The 20922-nt window shown below is 37.0% G+C and overlaps 1 protein-coding gene across 1 annotated transcript in view; it reads right to left on the bottom strand.

Annotated features, from left to right (window-relative positions):
- Positions 1-12753, bottom strand: part of LOC107584517 (glutamate decarboxylase 1-like) — a 21883-nt gene extending 9130 nt beyond the window's left edge. Inside the window, exons 1-11 of the mRNA XM_016271154.1 lie at positions 12706-12753; positions 11945-12093; positions 10520-10762; positions 10358-10448; positions 8875-8987; positions 8642-8757; positions 8290-8369; positions 8146-8200; positions 4569-4685; positions 4422-4486; positions 3217-3295 (exon numbers count right to left, since the gene is read on the bottom strand). Of these exons, the coding sequence (XP_016126640.1) occupies positions 3217-3295; positions 4422-4486; positions 4569-4685; positions 8146-8200; positions 8290-8369; positions 8642-8757; positions 8875-8987; positions 10358-10448; positions 10520-10762; positions 11945-12093; positions 12706-12713 (1116 nt within the window). The 5' untranslated portion in view covers positions 12714-12753. The remainder of the gene's footprint in view (positions 1-3216; positions 3296-4421; positions 4487-4568; positions 4686-8145; positions 8201-8289; positions 8370-8641; positions 8758-8874; positions 8988-10357; positions 10449-10519; positions 10763-11944; positions 12094-12705) is intronic.
- Between the last annotated feature and the right edge of the window lie 8169 nt (positions 12754-20922).

Below are 20922 nucleotides of genomic sequence, written 5' to 3'. Positions count from 1 at the left end.
GATACATTTGTGTTATTTAACATATTTAATTATTGCAGGTTTGCGTCATATTCTGAGTTTGCATTTCACTGTTTTAATTCATTTTGATGATTTGATGAATTGTTTTTTGTGAGTTGGATGAATTAATGCACATTCACATTTAGTTTAGAACTACAGTAACATCATGTTCACATGTTCACCACAACGCCTCTACCTTAACGCCTGTCTTGTCCGTCTGCATTTTTCTTGTGATTTTAGCGACAGTTTGTTCTCCTGCCGCAGGGAGTGATTTTTTTTACTCAGTAATAATTTTTTTTAAATGTAGCTATATATAACAAAATATACTTGAGTAAAAGTAAAATTACAGATTAAAAAAATTACTTTAAAAAGTAGAAGTACACAAAAAAGCTACTCAATTACAGTAATGAGAGTAAATGTAATTCGTTACTTTCCACCTCTGATGAATTAGTTAGCTTCCAGAATAAAAATGTCCTGATAATTTACTCACCCCCATGTCAACCAAGATGCTCATGTCTTGCTTTAAATGGTTAAAAAAATAAAATAAAATTAAGGTTTTTGAGGAAAACTTTCCAGGATTTTTCTCCATATAGTTGACTTCAATGGGGATCAACGGGTTTGAAGGTCCAAATTGCAGTTTCATTGCAGCTTCAAAGGGCTCTACATGATCCCATCCAAGAAATAAGGTGTTTATGTAGCAAAACGATCAGCCATTTTATATAAAAAAAAAATAAAAATATAAAAATAAATATATATACAGTATATACAAATTTATATACTTTTTACCAAAAATGCTCATGTTGCACTAGCTCTGTGATGTGCATGCTCGACTCTGGTTCAAAGAGGTAGGGTAGGGTGAAAAATCAAATTTTCTCTGTTTTACCTTGTAAAGGGCATTTGACTTTCTTTGCACGTTTACTTTGTAAACACTGGGCCGGTACTTCCACCTACGTCAAGCGTGACCTTTCCAACGTGACTATAGGCTTGTTTGAAATGCGCCTCGCCTGAAATGGCGAGAGTAGGCGGCTGCAGTGAGGGGAGGAGTGAAATAAGCGCAGTCAAGACGGACAGTTCTGACCTCTTGAAGCACAACAGATACCTACGAGATCAAAGGCAGATATCGCATTAATCACACTCATGCGCTGTGCTGCTGATAAATATGATATAATTTCAGTTCTGTTGCTTTTATATTAAAATAGATATGATAAACAAGACACCCAAAGTGCTTGCTATTTAATTCCATACGAAAGGCGTATTTATCATCCATTTTTACTTTAATACAAACATGCATTTTAGATTTTTATAGAAATATGACAACAATAACATCTCATACAGAGATCGTACTGCTATAGTGTTTGGGAATATTCATGCATAATTTAAACACATAATCACATGAAATCAGATAAAACCTTTTAGAAGAGAACGCAGCATCACGGTTGTCTGAACCAATGAACATTTGCGTTACTTTTTAAATATGAGCAGGGCTTGATTGTTTTTAATATAAGAAGTTCTATTTATAGCAAATGTAAAAGCCCTTTCACACCAAAAAGTGTAATGAATTTACCTCAGGCTGAAGGAAAAGTAAATTCACGTCTGTACAGTAGAACGCAGGAGAAGAAACACTCTTCAGCAATAAAAAAACAATGAAGCACAATTGTTAGTTTATCTGAATTCATTTGTGCTTATTAGTATGGTTGAACTGGATCGTCAAAGGTCAGCAGCAAAGACGTTGGTTAATAAAATGGGATTAGATACATTTGTGTTATTTAACATATTTAATTATTGCAGGTTTGCATCATATTCTGAGTTTGCATTTCACTGTTTTAATTCATTTTGATGAATACTAAATCTGTTTTTTGTGAGTTGGATGAATTAATGCACATTCACATTTAGTTTAGAACTACAGTAACATCATGTTCACACAGCGCACACAACTCCTCTGCACTTCCAATTTCTCCCAATATGGGGACAGGAGACTTGTCAGTCAATAAATGGCAAAACAAAGTAACTGGCGTTACTTTTTTGAAAAAGTAACTCAGATATTTCTTGTAAATTAAAAAAGTAATGCATTACTTTACTAGTTACTTGAAAAAAGTAATCTGATTACGTAACTCGCGTTACTTGTAATGCGTTACCCACAACACTGATAGGGAAACATACAAAATGTACAGTGCTGGGGGTACTTCATGGAGAGGTTTGAAAACCACTGAGCTAGTGTAAGACGAGCAAGCATATTTATTTTTTTTATTTTTTTTAGAAAATGACCGATCGTTTCACTAGATTAGACCCTTATTCCTCGGCTGGGATCGTGTAGAGCCATTTGAAGCTGCACTGAAACTGCAATTTAGACCTTCAACCTGTTGATCCCCATTGAAGTCCAATCTATGGACAAAAATCCACAGAACTTTTTCCTCTAAAACCTTAATTTCTTTTCGAATTAAGAAAAAAAGACAACTCTTGGATGACATGGGGTGAGTAAATTATCAGGAAATGTTTATTCTGGAAACTAATCCTTTAAGTAAATATATACAGAGTTCTGGCATGAAACTCTGATGGCGCAGTCCGATAGTTCTAACTCAATCTGACGTAATTACATCATCACATGGCATTGTGGGCACATGGCATGATTGGTTCTCTCCTGTATTGGTAGCCAATGAGCTCGCTGCTCAACATTCAAATATATGACTAGAGCTTGCCGTAGCAGTGCAGCTTGCTTCAGAAACCCTTCACCTTCCCCAGCTCCACCTGTATAGATATGCTACGAGGTGATTCCTGTATGCTATGGGGTTATTTCATGTATGTTTTATTTGCAGCAGCAATATTTCTTACATGCTCACAGCAGCATGTCGTGGGTGTATTAGCAGTAGCAAGTCTCGGTACTTGCTCTGCCGTAGCAGCAGCAGCGTAGCAGATCTATTCCGCCAAGACCAAATACATTAACATTGTCATGTACATTACCATGCCAATACCTCCGAGAGTTGTCATGACAGAAATAAATATATCAACAATCTCATATGTATTTACCTTTTATCTGCTAAAACTCTCATAGTAATAACTCCATAACTGAAATAGTATGTCACCTGAGTTATGAAAGAACAATATCTGAGAAAAAAATAAAAAATAATAATGTAAAAGTATAAATGTTTTGAGGCAAAAACATCATTATAAAGCACATCTAGGGAAACATTCCTATGAAGAAATGCTTAGTGTGATGAAGTCCTTCCTCTTCACTAGAATGGTTGAGCATTGCAGTGGGACGCCCATCATCTTGTGCGGGTTCCAGGTCACAGAATGTGCTCTGGATGAAAGCATATGAATAGACTGATGATGTTAGATGTTGATATAATTTCACCAATTTAAAAAGTACACATTCAAAATATAAAACGATTTTTGAAATGGAGGTGAAAGTGGAGGTGGAATCCATTAAACAGGAACTTTATCAATTTGATGCATTCTAGGAGTAGGGCTGTAATTGCAGGTTCTGACCAACCATCAGTACAAAAGAAATGAAAGTAAGACAGTAAGTTTTTAGGCAGACGGGGGTGAGTGGGTTATATGTTTTAACAGTTTCACAGATTAAATGTCAATGTGCTTTCACCACACTCCTTTTGGAGGTAAAATTGTAGAGAAATTACGTAAATTATCCTGCAGAACACCATACGTAATGGCAATGAAGGTGGCACTTTGTGTTGATTAAAAGAAAATGAAACGGAGGGTTGTTAAAGAAGAGTCCAAAGAAGGTAGATGAAGCAGTCCATGCTTGCAATAGACAAACAAGATTTAAAAGCAACTAGACAGTCCAACTAGTTGATAAACATAAACGTACTAAAAACGTATGGTAACACTTTAGAATAAGTTGCATATTAGCATGCATATTACTAGCATTTTGGCCATTTTTTAATACTCATAAAGCACATTTTTATGCCTTATTCTGCACGACCATATTCTAGATCCCTTAACCCTAATACATTAGAAAATAAATATTAGAATCTTTAAAATATTTTGTTGTCTTACAAATAAACACAGTGGGATCAGAACATTTTACAAGCTGTGCAAACAGTCAACCCATTATTGTTCTGTGGCACACAGCAAATTTGCAAGTATCAATCAATCAATTTCTGAAAGAGTTAAAAGGGAACTCTTTTGGAGTGGTTTTTTTTTTTTGCTTATGCCAAAATATAACACCACAAAACAATGATATCTGCACTCCCAACAGTTAAATGGACTGAATGTTCTGTTTCCCAATTAACAATTATGCTTTTAGTGGAGGCTTTTATCCAAAGCAATTTGCACTGCACTCAAATTGTAAATTTTCCTGAATCACTTCATGAATTCCCGGTGAATCAAACCCATGACCTTGCCGTTGCTTATGCCACTGAGCAACAGGAACACATTATACAATCAAAATGACTGATTTAGGTTACCTTTCAATTCCTTGCAGTTTCACACGATGTTTGTTGGACAGAAGCAAGCCTCCACCCCAAGCAGCCTAAATGAAGTGAGAGCATTAAAGCACTGCATCATTCTGACTATATTTAATAAAATGTACCTAATAAGATAAAACACATTACATCCACATGCATCCACAGGCCATGGTGTTCACATATGTCTGCTATTTCATTCAGAGTGTCAAAGGCTCCATAGACTGTGGTTCCTGCTGTTGCGTTGACATAGAATGGCACCAGACCCTATAGACAGCAAACAGGGATTTGCTAAATGTAGAAGACACAAGATATCACAAACTGAAAAAAAAACATTAAAAAAAAGGCATAAACAATTTTGGCAAAGAAATTGTCAGTAAATTTCAGAATTAATTGCGAAGAAACAGAAAGTAACATTAAATTAAGCATGACATTTTGAAGTAGAATGACTGAAATATAAATTCTTGTTAAACGTACTCTAATAATCTTTTTAAAGTTACATTTTTTTTAAGGTTACCAGATTACAGTACATCACTTCCTAATACATTCCAAGACCCAACAAACGACCATTCAATGTCCAATGCCTGTTGGCATTGGTTGCTGCTTATTTTTGTTGACTGAACATCTGACAAACATGTCTGTTGCTGTTGTCACGGTTGCCTTCTGGGACAAGACGAAGAACAAGGAAACGAGGATAAACTCAAAACTACAGTCTTTAATAAACAATCCAAAAGGGAAACACAAGGCATGGCGAGACTCACATGAAGCACAACTTCAACGTATAATTCCGGACAAGGCAAACACAATTCAGTGTTACTTACTGTCTCTTAGAAATAGTTTACAAAATGTATTATCGATTTCTGTGTGAAAAATGTTTCTAGACTTTTTTTTTCAGTGCATGAGCAACATTATTGTTGACCTGAATATCAGGTGTGCAATGTCCTAGCTAATGTGATATAGACCTGAATATTTTTCCCATCATTTTTCAATGTGTGCACTGCAGAAATTTACATTTCAATAGAAGATAATTTAATATGCAATGACTGTATCTAACCTGCAAGATAATTTTAGTGAAAAAAACCACCACAAAAAGCATAAAAATGTCCCATTCATGAACATTTATTACATTGCAGAATATATTCATAATTTTTGGATACAGCAGAACAGGTAACCCCTCACTTTGCATGTTAAAGCTTAAAGGGGTCATCGGATGCCACATGCACTTTTACAAGCAGTTTGAACTGAAATGTGTGTTGGCAGTGTGTGTACACAACCACCCTATAATGATAAAGATAATGATAAAGAAGTGTAAGGTTTTTTAATGAATCTTTGCAAATCACCTTTCCAAATAACGTGCTGGTTAACAAGTTTCATGATGAATGCGGCTAAAGTTTACCGTCTCTCAGAGAGCGGCTCGGAAAGAGAGGGGTGGGGTGAGCAGAGCTCATTTGCATTTAAAGCAGCATGCAAGAAAACAGCTTGCTCTGAAAAGAGCTGTTTTTGACAGGGTAAAAACTGTGTTGTTTTACACTACCATTGAAAAATTTTAACCAAACTATGTTTGAATTTTCATTAAGACCCTAAAGAAGCATATCAACTTGTGGGAAATGGGCATCCGATAACCCCTTTAAAGGGGCAGAACTGGCAATTATTTTAACAGAATCAGTAGGTGACGCAACTTAGTAACTCTCAGTAACCTACTTCCCACATTTTGTGCATACTGCTGTTGGCAATAATGAAAACATGGCTAGATAGAAGGTGAATAAAATCACAATTGACATATCGGTAACCCCCACCCCCCACCCACAATGGCAGCTGTCAGTGTGAAAACCTTGTCACAAGATATTCAAAACAAAGGGTGATAGGGCTTTTTCAGTTGCCGCCCCCCGTCTTTGGAATCAACTGCCACTGGACATGCGCCTTGCACCTTCTATTGTAACTTTTAAAACAATGTTGAAAACATATCTTTACTCCCAGGCATTCTAATTGATTTTACCAATGTTTTATTGTTTTATGGTTTGTCTTGCTTTTCTTATGTTTTAACTTTGTTTCTGTTCAGCACTTTGGCCAGCTTTGCTGGGATATTTATGAGATAAATTAGATAAATGTGAGATAAATACTTACTTACTTCTTGAACAATTTTGGACATAGAAGGACCACCATTCAAGTGGGAATTAAATATACCATGGGGTTCGGCATATTTCACAGATCACAATGCAAGCGGGAGAAGCCTCATGTTACGGTCGTCACGATCGTAGATGACAACATCCAGGATCAACACTGTTCATGTACCGCAGGGAACGATTAAATTAATTTACATTTAAACAGTTTAATATGGAGAGACAATGTAGACCTTTGTTTATGTGTTTTTGACCTACATGAAGTAAGAACAGTTAGCAATTTAGGTTTGTACTTTAGCATGGACTCACTAACTTTTACATTAGCTCTGTTTTGTTTGGGTTCAGGAAATGGAATACAATAAATTCCATTGTCCATCCTCTCAGGATAACTGGAATCAGTGTTACAAGTACCCCAGACACATCGTTTTTCCATTTTTGTAGCATAAACACCATCAAACCGATGCAAGCTTTGGATCTTCCAATTTTTCTTTATGGCGCTAATCCTAAAGATGTCCGAGTTCCGGTCCTCGTGCAACTGATACTCGACTGCCCTTGGCTCATCTGCATTCGATGGGAGGGGCTAATCGATAGGTCAATTGTTTCAAGTTCTCACTGAAGGGCTATTATTATACATTTCAACTGATTTGATGTGTTTGACTGAGAAGCAGGTCTGAAATTATGATCAGCCATACATTTTCTTTTTTCAGCTTAACTTAACATTACATAATGTCCAGGTTAGATTCCATATATTGGATAATTTTGTCTGGGATAACCACACGTCTAAAATGGACCACGTCACACCCCTACTACAAGCTGATATTTAGTCCACTACAACAGCATGGCTTTATACAAGCATGTATGACAGTCCTATAAATAAGACACTGATATTGAGTAACCAGGCATTTAAGACAAAATATGTCCGGTTCTACAGACTACAGTCAAATACAGATTAGCAGAGTGATAAAAAGTGCTATAGAACTTAGTCAGGGTAGTGTCATATTTGATTTTTGGCAGGAATGAAAACAAGGATTCAAGGGATAGAAGTACAGTTTGAATTGTATTGTTGTATAACAACATACTGATTGTTCAGCTGGCAAAAACTTTCAGTAAACAAAAACTCCATAAAACAGATTTGAATGTTGATCCAAGACATTTATACTGCACATGCCTATGCCTCACAGCCATGTTTTCATCCTTCATAAATTCAATAAGGCGTCTAACCTGACTAAGGTATGTTACATGAAATATTGCATGTTATATAAATGGTGGGAACCGCAAAACAAACTTGGTCACACTTTATTTAATGGTCCAATTCTCGCTATTAACAAACCATTACCTACGACTTTTGCCTCAATAAACTATTCATTTTCTGCTTATTAATAGTTATTAAGGTAGTTGTTAAGTTTAGGTGTTGGGTAGGATTAGGTATGTAGAATATGGTCATGCAGATTATGTGCTTTATAAATACTAATCAACAGACAATATGTTATTAATAGGCATACAAATAAGCAACTAGTTAATAGTGAGAATTGGTCCCTGTCCTAAAGTCTTACCACAAACTTCTAAAATATTAAATATTTAGCTCAAAGTCAGCTCATTTGACTAACCTTAGACTTTCCTGCCTCAATGCTGGAGTTCAGTTCTGATGAGATCATCTTCCCCCTCACAGAGAGAGACCGAACATTTGATTAATCTTGGTAAACTGGACACATTGCAGATGACGAACTTATGATTCCATCCATCAATCTTACCTTTCGTCACATCTGACAACTATAACATTTTCAGAGCCGATGCCGAGAACCGCTGCAGACTTCTTGATTGAATAATGACTCTAATAAGGAAAGCGTATGTTAAACATGCACAGGCAAACAGCTAACATGATCTGACCTTTTGCTTTACTATAACAAGACATGAAATATGCAAATTAGCGTCAGTTTATCAGCACTTTTAAAAAACACTGCTGTGACACGTAACGTCTGACCTCCCAATCAGCAGGTCAGGAGGTAATAGCTGAAATGTGTTGTGCTATGTGTCTCATTGAGTAAGTGGAAGGGTCACAGCACGTCTGCTGAGAGTATAGGAAACAATAATGAAATCATGTACGTGCGCGGAGGTGAACAGTGCCAGGCGAGGTATCGCAGACATCCCGTGGGTCTTCACCGCCGGAAAGAGATGAAACCTAGCCAACAACACACTGTACAGATTGGACATGGTGCCTCCTGCGGAGAAAGCCATTAGCTGTTTAATGAAATACAAATGATGGAAAAGTTCCAATGTTCATTTTTCAAAACGCAAATATAAATGCTTCCTGTATTTTTGTGCTTTCAGCTTGTTACCAGGACAAAATATGCCATCTCCATCTTCCTCTGGCCATCCAATAATTGAATGCATTTTTCTCAGAACTACTTCCTCCATGAGTATAAAGACCGGGGATATTTCATAAGTGAACCTGTAAACAGAAAGGAACATGCGTGCCTTGATGAAATGTAAAAGAAATAGGGCAAAATGGGAACAAACTTTGCTTTAAAGTCAGTTTGGAAATGGAAAATCTATTTTCTAAATGCATCTTTATGATTTCAATGAAAATGTCATATATGTCATGACTTCTCTAATCATTTAGTGCCCTTAAGGCAGGGGTGTCAAACTCAATTCCTGCAGGGCCGCAGTCCTGCACAGTTTAGTTCCAGCCTTGCTCCAACACACAAACCATGTAGTTTTTAAATAAGCCTGAAGGAATTGATTAGTTGGATCAGGTGCGTTTAATTAGGGTTGAATCTAAACTCTGCAGGGCAAAGCCACTAGAAGGCAAGCCTGCAACCTTTAGCCAAAAAAGCATAACGACAAGGAGACCAGAGGCTGTTTTTTTTAATGGATGTCAGTGGAGGAGAGGCTTCACTACGCTGAATAAACAGCTTTTTAGAAGAAACAGCTCATCATCGACCATTACACTTTCTCCAATAGTAAGCAATACAGACCCTCTCATCTCCCTATAGTAAGACAATCTCTGCTGCAGGCCTGTGGCCCTCCAGGAACTGAGTTTGACACCTGATTTAAAGGAATAGTTCACCCAAAAATGAAAATTTTGTCATCATTTACTCGCCCTCATGTCGTTCCAAACGTCCATAAATTTCTTTCTTATGTTGAAAAAAAAAAAAAGAATTTTGAAGAACCAAACAGTTGCTGGTCCCCATCGACTTCCATTCGACTTCCATCAGCTGTTTGATTACCAGCATTCCTCAAAATAACTTATTTTATGTTCAACATAAGAAAGAAACTCATACAGGTTTGGAACGACAACATTTTCATTTTTAGGTGAACTATCCCTTTAAAACTTGCCCCTTTCTTACAATACACAGCAAGCTTACATTCAACATCTTTCTGTATAATTTTCTCGATGTACATCACGATATGGAAGAAATGATCTGTCTCTACTTCTCTAACATGACAACTTTAACATACGTAACTTATTGTTTTTGTGTTATTTATCTCAAGCTTGATAAAACAAATATAATGAATAATTTCCCCATGACTGACTGCAAAAAAAAAATTTGGTCTTTTGAAACCAACATCTTAAACTGTTTAAAAGTTTGGCTTCGGTAAGAGTTTTTAATTAATACATTTTTTTAAGCAGTCTCATGCTCACCAAGGCTGCATGTATTTTGATCAAAAATACAGTAAATCAATGTTGAAACAGAATTAGTTTCATCCCTATACCTAATTTTAAATATGTTGCAACCATCCCTGGCCGCCCTTACATTTATTTTTCTGTTTATTCATAATTATAATATGAATGTTGAAGAAATTAAACTCTTGACTTACATGTTTGTATTTGCTGTGGACGTCAACCATTCTCCTGCCAGACCAATGATGTCAAGTCCAGTTGACAGCTGGTTGAAAAATCTTGGATGACCTGACAACATTAAAGGACAACATTTACAAAAGCCTCCACTAAATAACCCATGTTATTTTGCTTGTTCTTACCTGTTTTAACTCCATATTTAAGTGTGTCTCTGCAGTCCACCAACAGCTGCTCCAGGTTATCTGGCTGGTCAGGGAGCTCCAGGCTGAAGCCCTCCAGGCCTTCCTTGAGCTGGTGAGGATAGTGGAAATCTAGAACTTTGGAGCTGCGTTTGAGGGATTTACTGATGTAGGCCAGCAAGATGTTTACCAGCTCCTGGAGGAAGTGCTTGGTTGTTTCCTCTCCGTCCTCAGCAGGGAGCAGATCTAAACAATGCACATCATTCTCACAAATTATTTGTGATTCAGGTCCAGTACATTCACGAAAAGGGTTTTTTGGCATACTGATTACCATTTGTGTAACCACAGTTTTACTACAAATACCATAAACTATGGTTAGTGTAGCAAATCATGGTTAATTAGTGGTTACCGTGGTTTAACTACATAACCATGTTTTTTTTTACTGACGTAGGCCAGCAAGATGTTTACCAGCTCCTGGAGGAAGTGCTTGGTTGTTTCCTCTCCGTCCTCAGCAGGGAGCAGATCTAAACAAGCACAAAATGCACATCATTCTCACAAATTATTTGTGATTCAGGTCCAGTACATTCACGAAAAGGGTTTTTTGGCATATTGATTACCATTTGTGTAACCACAGTTTTACTACAAATACCATAAACTATGGTTAGTGTAGCAAATCATGGTTAATTAGTGGTTACCGTGGTTTAACTACATAACCATGTTTTTTTTTTTTTGGGGGGGGGGGTTATTTGTAGTAAAACCATGGCTCATTTCCATAAGGGTATGAGCACTATGTATTAGCTAAAATGAAGTTGCAAACGACATTTTTTCTCTCTGCATCACATACAACAGGTTGGGCTGCCAATCAATGTCTGAAGGTTACCCTATAATTTACTGTCTACCAGCATGGGTTCTTAACTTCTTTCTACAGCAGCTTGTTTCAACACCGTGAGCTATTGAGACACAGTTCTGTGTAGGTTTAATTAGCATTTTTCATTTTCAAACATTTGCAAGCGCTGCTAATGCAAACAATTTGAATGCACAATATTGAATGAAAATATTTACTTTGTGGGAGTAATTGTAGCTAAATTAAAAATACATCTCTTAGTTTAATTTAATTTAATTTCAGTCAATATTACATTTACATTTGCTTTTCATGTGGAAAAGCTTTTATCCAAAAAGGCGTATAGTGCAAGTTATACATTATATCAATTCATTTCATTGAAACAATATTTGAATAGATAATTGAATGTCAAACCACACAATTTGCACTTGCTTTCTCTAAGTTCAAACATGTTTTGATCAAAACATTAATTACATTTGGTATCAAACTGAAAAGAGTGAATATCCCACAGTGCTGGGCTGTATTTCTTTTCAGAAATTGTTTCTAGTACCATCGTTGTACTGCAAGAGAGAAGCTCAGACCTCTACCTTTGCTGTGGATGCTGAAGTCATGGGCTACGCGCCCACTGTCATATTTCAGGCTGTCATCAGTGTTTCCTAAAGAACTTGTGTCCTGTTTGCTCTTGTCTAAATGCTGCCTATCAGCTTGTGATAACTCCATAATGTCTTCTGGAGACCTGCACACATCAAAATACAAGCTCAAACACCCACAGGCACAGATACCAGCTATTTTACTATTAGATATTTATTTATATTTTGAATGTTTTGCATTTTTATATTTTCAGTTCTCATTTTAATTTCCGTTTAAGTAATTCAGTTTTTTTTTATTTGACTATTTCTATTTAGCTTTATTTTATTTTCATTTCAGTTTCACCAATTTTAGTTAATTTTCATCATTTCTAAATTCTTTTTAAGTTTGTTTACGTTTATGTTCTTCATCTAATATTTTGTGTATGCTTTATTTCAGCTTTATTTCAACTAATGAAAACAACTTATAGTATAAGTTAGTTCTAATAGTTTTAAATAACAATAACACCACTGTCAGACACAAACAAACACAACGTCAGAAATTACATTATGCCACTTCAATGAAAATCAAAACCGAAATGGTTTGAGATCAGCACAGTGAACAGCCACTTGTTTGCACATGAGCACCAATCACTTATGTTAACAAAAATAACTGCATAAAATTATTAGGAAATTGTACAGTATGGCAAAAATTAAAAGCACTGAATGGCATTCTAACATGTTATAAAACAAACAAACAACAATAGGTCAATGTAGTTTACCTTCTCATTGAGGTGTCCACTCTTGCGGACTGTTAGTATGTAGAGTCCGTGCCAAATGGCTCAGAGTTATAAAAGTCCCAGCCTGTGCCCCAGGGTTAAAACTCAACCAACTTTCAGTCAAACTAGGTGTGGTCATAGTACACAGCTTTTTATCCAAATAGAAGCAATGCACACAAGGATGAAAACACACAACCTCATCATAGTTTCAGACTCTCTCTCTTCTTTTGTTAATTGATATGACAGGTTTATGTGAAGCAACAGAAGCACTACTCATCAAGGCCAAATATTTCCTTTTTATAAATCCTGCAGGCTTGTTTTCAACATGCTGTAGGAAAAAAACATCAGAATCTTTGACTTGTCAGATTTTAGCAAGTTGTTAGGAAAGCTTCTGTTTAAATCTAAAATCTTACTGACAAATGAGTATCAAAATCCACCATGCATACTTTTATTGAAGAAACATTAAAACGTTTTAAAACATATCACAGTATTGTATAAATATATACAGTCTACAAAGAACCATTCAGTCAAAGGTTCTTTAAAGAACCATCTCTTTCTTACCTTTTTTATAACCTGAAGAACCTTCTTTCGCCGCAAAGAACCTTTTGTGAGACAGAAAGGTTCTTCAGATGTAAAAGGTTCTTCTATGGAATCGTGAAGCACCTTTATTTTTAAGAGTGTACAAGGTTTTTTTTTTTTTGTCTTTGATGCATATCAGATTTCATTTCGTCCATATGTCTGCATTTTGATATATAGCAGCTGGTGACTTTTCATTAAGGTCAGGCCAGCAGAGATCCTATTTAAGAGGAGCACAGAGGAGCTCAGTATTTCAAATGGTGTGCAAATAGCTTGGGCAAAGTGAATAGAGGGAACAGCGAGGGAGAAATGAAGGCTTGTTTTTATTATTTATTTTCATGGTTTTTAATCAGGCTGACCATGCTGCTTCAATCAGTGTCATTGGTTAAATGATTTCTATGTTTAGCCCTTGAACATTACCATTGCCTGGCAGATCCACCGTAAAAGCGAACGGCAAAATCCAGAATGGCATCTGACAAGTTGATCCACTTGTGACTTCGTCTCTCAGCACAAAGCACTGTAAAGGTCCTTGCACACCGAGTTCACAGAAATGTGTGGTATTTTTGTTTGCTGCTGCTGCTCTATGTAATCAGAGTGTGAATTTGTAGATTTTCTATACCAAAACTAAAATGTGTTTAAAAGTGTGGCTGACCAAATCGTCTGGCTCATTTTGCTAAGCAATACTGCTTAGTCATTTACTGACTTTTTTAAAACATAAAAATAAGATATTTAAACCTTCAACTAAACCTTTAAAATGAACTAGATATTTGCACTACTGGCAGAACAGTCGTACATTCAGGGCTATTTATACAAAGTCAATGAACACTAGTGAAAAATAATTTATACTTAAATGTATTTGAAATACATTTATTTCATGCTAAGTATACTACAACTACATTTACATATATATGTACTTGATAAAATATCCTGCAACTGTACTTTTAATGTACTAAACTGGTTTACTTAAAGTCTGCTAAATTGGAACAACTAATTTTGTACGTAATGCACTTTAATTGTGAGGTAGTAGTGCTGAAGTCCAACTAAAGCTGAACTGAAGTAAATTTGATTGTGCTAAAGTGGAACTATTGCAAGTATACTTTAGGTACACTTTAAATATCTCGCATTTAAAGACCGATATTATTCAAAGATCATACGATCCTCATCAATAGTGACATTAAAACACATTTTAGGCTTAATATTAAGAAATGTGCATTGTGCACAAGTAGTACTCCAAATAAAGGGTAATTCTAATTTTTATATCACTAAGTCTAGAGCGATATGTCAGTAAATATGTTAATGCATTTGAATATATTTAGTATGAAATAAATGTATTTTATAATACATGTTTTTGTGAGTGGCAAAACCTTTTGGGGGGGGGGGCACATTCATCTACGTTTACCAAAACTGAGGAAACTTCTTTTAAATAGAGAGAAAGGCATTACTGGAATGAAGATTGAAACTGAAGAAGCAGTTGTGCTTGTTTTCTTTTGAGAACATAGGGCTATTTATATTCTGTATAAATAGCCCTGAATGTACGCCTGTTCTGCCAGTAGCGCAAATATCTAGTTCATTTTAAAGATTTAGTTGAAGGTTTAAATATCTTATTTTTATGTTTTAAAAAAGTCAGTAAATTACTAAGCAGTATTGTAATTTGCTTAGTAAATCCTAATTCTGTGTTTTTGGTCAATTTATGAAATAAATACCTGTGACTGTACTTTCACTCATGTGTTGTGTTTTATATGGTTGAGAAGTGGTTAGGTTTAAGGGCATTGCACACTGAGTCTGAAATGTAAAAAAAAAAAAACATAATTATGACCTCATGTTGTGTCAATAACGTTTACACACTGTCTCAGAAACTTTCATCCATCATAAAAACATGCGGATGGGGTTAGATTTTTTTGCGTTTTTCACATCAGTAGCAAGCATTTTGAGAGATGTTTTGACACCGCTAAGGGGGAGAGTTAGGATTATTCTAAGGGCCCACGCACTTTTGGGGCCCCCAGAGATCTGTTTTATTAGTAGTAACAGTAGTGGTAGTAATGTAATGGAAATTATAAATGTATCTACCAAAGAGTTACAAATAAAAAATTTGCATTTCTGGCAAAATTATCTCCTCCCATTCACTGCATGGTTTCATCCCGTCCTACCTAGCCTAGAGTCACTGAGTGAGATCAGATGGTAAACTGTCAAATTAGAGATGTCTTCGAGTTCGAGCGGTTGGCAAAATGAGCCAGACGATTTGGTCAGTCGCACTTTTAAACACATTTTAGTTTTGGTATAGAAAATCTACAAATTCACACTCTGATTACATAGAGCAGCCAGATACACTGCACGCGAATTACGGCTGCGCTTCTATTTTGCCACACTAAACTTAGCAATAAACACGTTGAAAATAATACACAATAAACATGTCTGTCAAAACGATCTCAAAGGAAGCTTTTATTAAACAAATCAAGGAGTGAATTACTCATCCACTGTTTAAAAAAAATACTTTAGCTGGGTTTCCACAGGCAGGGTCACAATTATCTACAGTGTATGAAGCTAAAGGTATTTGGGTTAAGGTTCATAATGTAGAACATTTTTAACATTGTATGCTAGATGTGCATAGGTAGCTAGCAAACAAGGAATACAGCTGTTAAGCTAATAGTCACATTTAGCTGAGTAAGACCATGATTGAGAAATGTTGGATACTGCTGGAAATGCTGCTATGGGGTATCCTATTTATTCAGGGACCAACCAAGACTGATCACACCGGTGTGATCGTATGCGTTAAAGGGTTAATGGCTGGGACGATGAACTAAAATCAAAGTTTATGTCCTTGTTGTTGTCAGGTCGTGCGCGAGATATTTATTGCGGTTTGCCTGAGGAGGCTCGGAGAAATTTTACTCAATTGAATGCGGCAATGGGTAAATGCTTAGAGCTGTGTGAAAGCACTGATTGGAACCGGGTGAGTTTTTCCTCACGTAAGAGGCAGCCGACTGAAACGGTGCGCGAGTTTGGTAACGCTTTGAGACGTTTAATCTTCAAAGTGTATCCTTCTGTAGACAGTACCACTAGAGATTGCCCATATAGGTAGTGCTGATACACGTATTCATTTGCGTAGTGTTAAGCCAGCCCCTTTGGAGGGGGCGATTAATTTGGCGTCCGAATTGGAATTAATTAGAGATCTGGAATGTATTGTCCCTTCCCCAAAGGTTACACAGAAATATGCTTATCCCCTTCCAAGGATAGATGATGCCTTGGACAGTTTAACAAATGCTTGCTGGTTTTCTACGCTCGACTTGGCCAGTGGATACTGGCAGGTTGAGGTTGATCCCAAAGATAAGCCAAAAACTGCTTTTATAACAGGACAAGGCCTGTTTGAATTTAATGTTTTATGTTATGGCTTGTGTAACTCTCCTACTTTCCAAAGGCTTGTGTGTGGATGAAAGAATGAATTGGGTGGGTGTGTGAAGGGCGATCGGTGTAAGAGGGGGAGTCGGGGGGTATAGTGAATGGAGTAGGCTAACACGCCTTAATTACTTTACTTTTACTTTTAGTCATTTAGCAGACGCTTTTATCCAAAGCGACTTACAAATAAGAAAAAAATTATTACAACTAAAAGCTAAAACTCTATGAATATTATATATATATACACATTTAAGGAAAAAAATAAATTAAATAAAAATGACAAATGCATACAACAACATTTCAAAACTAAACATTTAAATGAAAACAAAAAATAAAGCTAAAAACTATTCAAAATATTAAAAGAACAAAAGGTATGAGTATAATAATGATTCTAACATAACACTAAGCCAAACACCAAAAAACAACTACAAATGTGAATGTACAGCCACACACATATACATGTACATATATATATATATATATATATATATATATATATATATATATATATATTATTTTTTGGGCAGGTTAAGGGGTCTAAAAATCGAAATCGCTTATTAATAAAATGATAAAAATGCATTGATATGAATATCTAAATGATATAAAAGATACGTAAATATTTTTACGTTTTTTAGCTAAAAATACGTAGCGATTTGTACGTTTTAAACGTTGAAATACGTCTAAATTGTACGTTTTAGCATGACTAAAAACGTACAAAAGTGTACGTTTTGTGCTTGTAAATGTTACGTATTTATACCTACGTATAAACATGAGACCAGGCTGGGTCTTCACACGACCGCAGCCGCGACCGCTTCCGCTGTAAACTAAGCCTCTTTTTTATTAGTTTAACAAAACTCAAATTTAATTCAGCTGGACACACTTTCCTGTTTATCACAACAAATGGCCAAACAAAGCGCACGACACTGACAAGGCACGTGATACAGTACGAGACCAAACGCGATTTCAGCACGTCTCCACAGTAAACTTATGTGTAAAATTATGTGTGCAGTGTAGGTTGATGTGCTGTTTTCAACAGGGAGCACGACTGTATTAATGTATTGAATTTGAAGACTCATTTTGAGTGTGTGTAGATGAATTGACATGGGGGACTGCGTGTTGTCCCGTGCCTTTTTCTTCCGTCCTCATACTCGCACCTGTGCCTTTTTAGAAGCTTTATTTATTTCCAATTGTAATAAAGGAAGTATTCTTTTCTCTGGTACAACGACTGGTTGTTGAGTTCTATTTTGATGGACATAGATTTCAAAAAGGTTCATTACACATAAATGGGTACAGTTGAGACAAAAGAGAGCGGCAAAAGAGAGTGTCTGGAGAGCGTCCGGCCCCGATCCAGAACCGCTACTGTCTCAAGCCCGCCGGCCGCTCCGCAGTCAAGCCCACCAGCCATTTCATTGTCAAGCCTGCCGGCCAATTCACCCCCAAGCCCTCAGCTGACAGCAGCCCGCTCCTTAACCCTAAATCAAAGGAGGAATATGAGGGGGAAAAGGCTGTCGGCTCAAGCCCTTGAGTCCGCTCCTGTGTCGGCTCCAGCCCCTGAGTCCCTCCAGTGTTGGCTCCAGCCCCTGAGTCCGCTCCAGTGTCTGCTCCAGCCCCTGAGTTTGCTCCAGTGTTAGCTCCAGCCCCTGAGTCCACTCCAGTGTCGGCTCCAGAGGAAGAAAAGGCTGTCGGCTCCAGCCCCTGAGTCCCTCCAGTGTTGCCTCCAGCCCCTGAGTCTGCTAGAGAGACCAGCCCAGAGAGAGCTTCTGTTCCCAAGTCTAGTCCAAAGAGGGCCACAGTTCCCGAGTCAAGCCCAGGGAGGGCCGCTGCTCCTATGTCAGGCCCACGCAGGGCCTCAGAACCCGAAATTTCCACCAAGGAATTTTTTTAGGGTGTGGGGGGGCTATAGGGATCCGGCCGTTGAGGCCGGGCCGAGTACCTCCTGAACTGTCTGCTCCACCATGGCTCCCTAATCTGCCTGCTCCGCCATGGCTCCCTAGACTGCTTGCCCTGCCATGGCCACCTGAGTTCCCTGCTCTGCCATGGCTCCCTGAACTGCCTGATCCGCCATGGGTCCTGGAACGGGTACCATTAGAACGCCCACCCCCTCCCCGTTGGAAGTTATGAGGTGCGTGGATGCGCCTTCTGGGAGGTGGAGGTAATGTCACACCCTTGGACTGCCCCTGTATTCCGTGTCTTGTGTTTTGCTCCCCATGTGCTCCCCATGACCCAGTTTCTCCCATGTTTGATTATGTTTCATTGTTTCCAGGTGTTCCCCATTTATTTCCTGAATTTAAGCCCTGTGCATTCCTGAGTCCTGCGTCCAGTCTTATACGTCTACGTGTGTGTTCCTGCCCGTGTATGTCTTTTTGCGGATTAATAAAAATTGTTCCTCATTTCCCTCCATCGTCTCCGCGCTCCTTCATTCCGACACAGTAGGCAAACCATGACATAATCAAATTGCTTCTCTGTGTTGTTGTTGTTTAGCTTATATTGTGTAGCGACTCTCTTAGAATTAGAATGATTATTATAACATCATAGTTATATTTATCATTATAGATATTGACCTTGGTGTACACGGCCCTTAAGAGGAGTGTCACCAAAAAAAGTGGGAGTGAGGGCTCAGATTTCTAGCAATCTCATAGACGGGCCCCTAAACCATACAAAGGGCTCAGAAAACCTACTGACGCATAATTTTTAAGCAGTATCGCACACAGTCAGTGTCTGAGATTGACAACTGTATTTTATAACAACTCACAAACTGTCCATTTACACAACAACTTGCACACAGTATTCCAGCCGTTACTATAAGAATGAATAACTTACGTCAATCCCATTTTATATTCGTATGATAGCTGTGAATAGCAACTGTAACCATAGTGGTGGTGACTAAAGTAATTCAAGAGAGTTGGAGATAATCGTAATTACATAATATTACATACAAGTGCATGAATGACCAAAGTTGTATTTGTAAGTGAGAAACTGTGACTTTTTGCTGATACAAGAATTGTTGAGTTGTGACATTTAAGGGGCGTGTCACTTTGAAATATTGTGGAAAACTGATCTATAAGAAAATGATGTATATGATGTATATTTGGTTAAATTTTGTTTGCGATGTCAGGTGACAATTCAACGTCTAATGTAATTTGATGTACAATACCGACGTCAGCTGACATTAATATTTGTTGTTTTTAGGTTGTGCAACCAAAATCCAATGTTAAGTCAACGTCAAATTGGTGTCAAATACTGAGGTCAACCCGATTTTCATTCTTAACCAAAATGCAACGTCTGTCCGACATCATGTCCAACGTCAACCTGACGTTATATTGACGTCCTGTGCCTGCTGGGATCATTGAGTGGAAAGCCAATCTGTAATGAATTATAATGAACAGCTGATAGACAATGAGTGTGGTTTGCTTTATGTAACAATCATTTTGTTTTAATATTGAATAAATATTTGGGTGTATTTTTCACAATATAATTACTCATTAAATATTGACATTATAATTGTTTATTTGCTATAGCACATCAAGGCAGTATTAATATTTAAAACATCAGTACTGTTATTTTATAGCCTGAGTATATGCCATAGACCATTCGCACAGTTCACAAAACTCAAAAATCTGGGTGTTATATTAGACTTGTCTTTTGAAAATCATATTTTCCATGTTACAAAAACAGCATTCTTCCATCTTAGAAACATTGCCAAGTTACGAAACATGATACCTGTTTCTGATGCAGAAAAGCTAGTTCATGCATTCATGACCTCTAGACTGGACTATTGTAATGCACTGCTAGCTGGTTGTCCTGCATCTTCAATAAACAAGCTACAGGTAGTCCAAAATGCAGCGGCTAGAGTCCTTACCAGGTCAAGAAAATATGATCATACAGCCTGGTCTCATGTTTATACGTAGGTATAAATACGTAACATTTACAAGCACAAAACGTACACTTTTGTACGTTTTTAGTCATGCTAAAACGTACAATTTAGACGTATTTCAACGTTTAAAACGTACAAATCGCTACGTATTTTTAGCTAAAAAACGTAAAAATATTTACGTATCTTTTATATCATTTAGATATTCATATCAATGCATTTTTATCATTTTATTAATAAGCGATTTCGATTTTTAGACCCCTTAACCTGCCCCCAAACCTAAACCTACCCATTTTATAGCGAATATGCATTTTTATCATTTTATTAATACGCAATTTAGATTTTTAGACCCCTTAACCTACCCCCAAACCTAAACCTACCCA

This window comes from Sinocyclocheilus grahami, unplaced genomic scaffold (assembly GCF_001515645.1).
Source record: "Sinocyclocheilus grahami isolate Dianchi unplaced genomic scaffold, SAMN03320097.WGS_v1.1 scaffold5.1, whole genome shotgun sequence".
Taxonomy (NCBI): Eukaryota; Metazoa; Chordata; class Actinopteri; order Cypriniformes; family Cyprinidae; genus Sinocyclocheilus; species Sinocyclocheilus grahami.
This window is presented reverse-complemented; position numbering and strand designations above follow the sequence as displayed.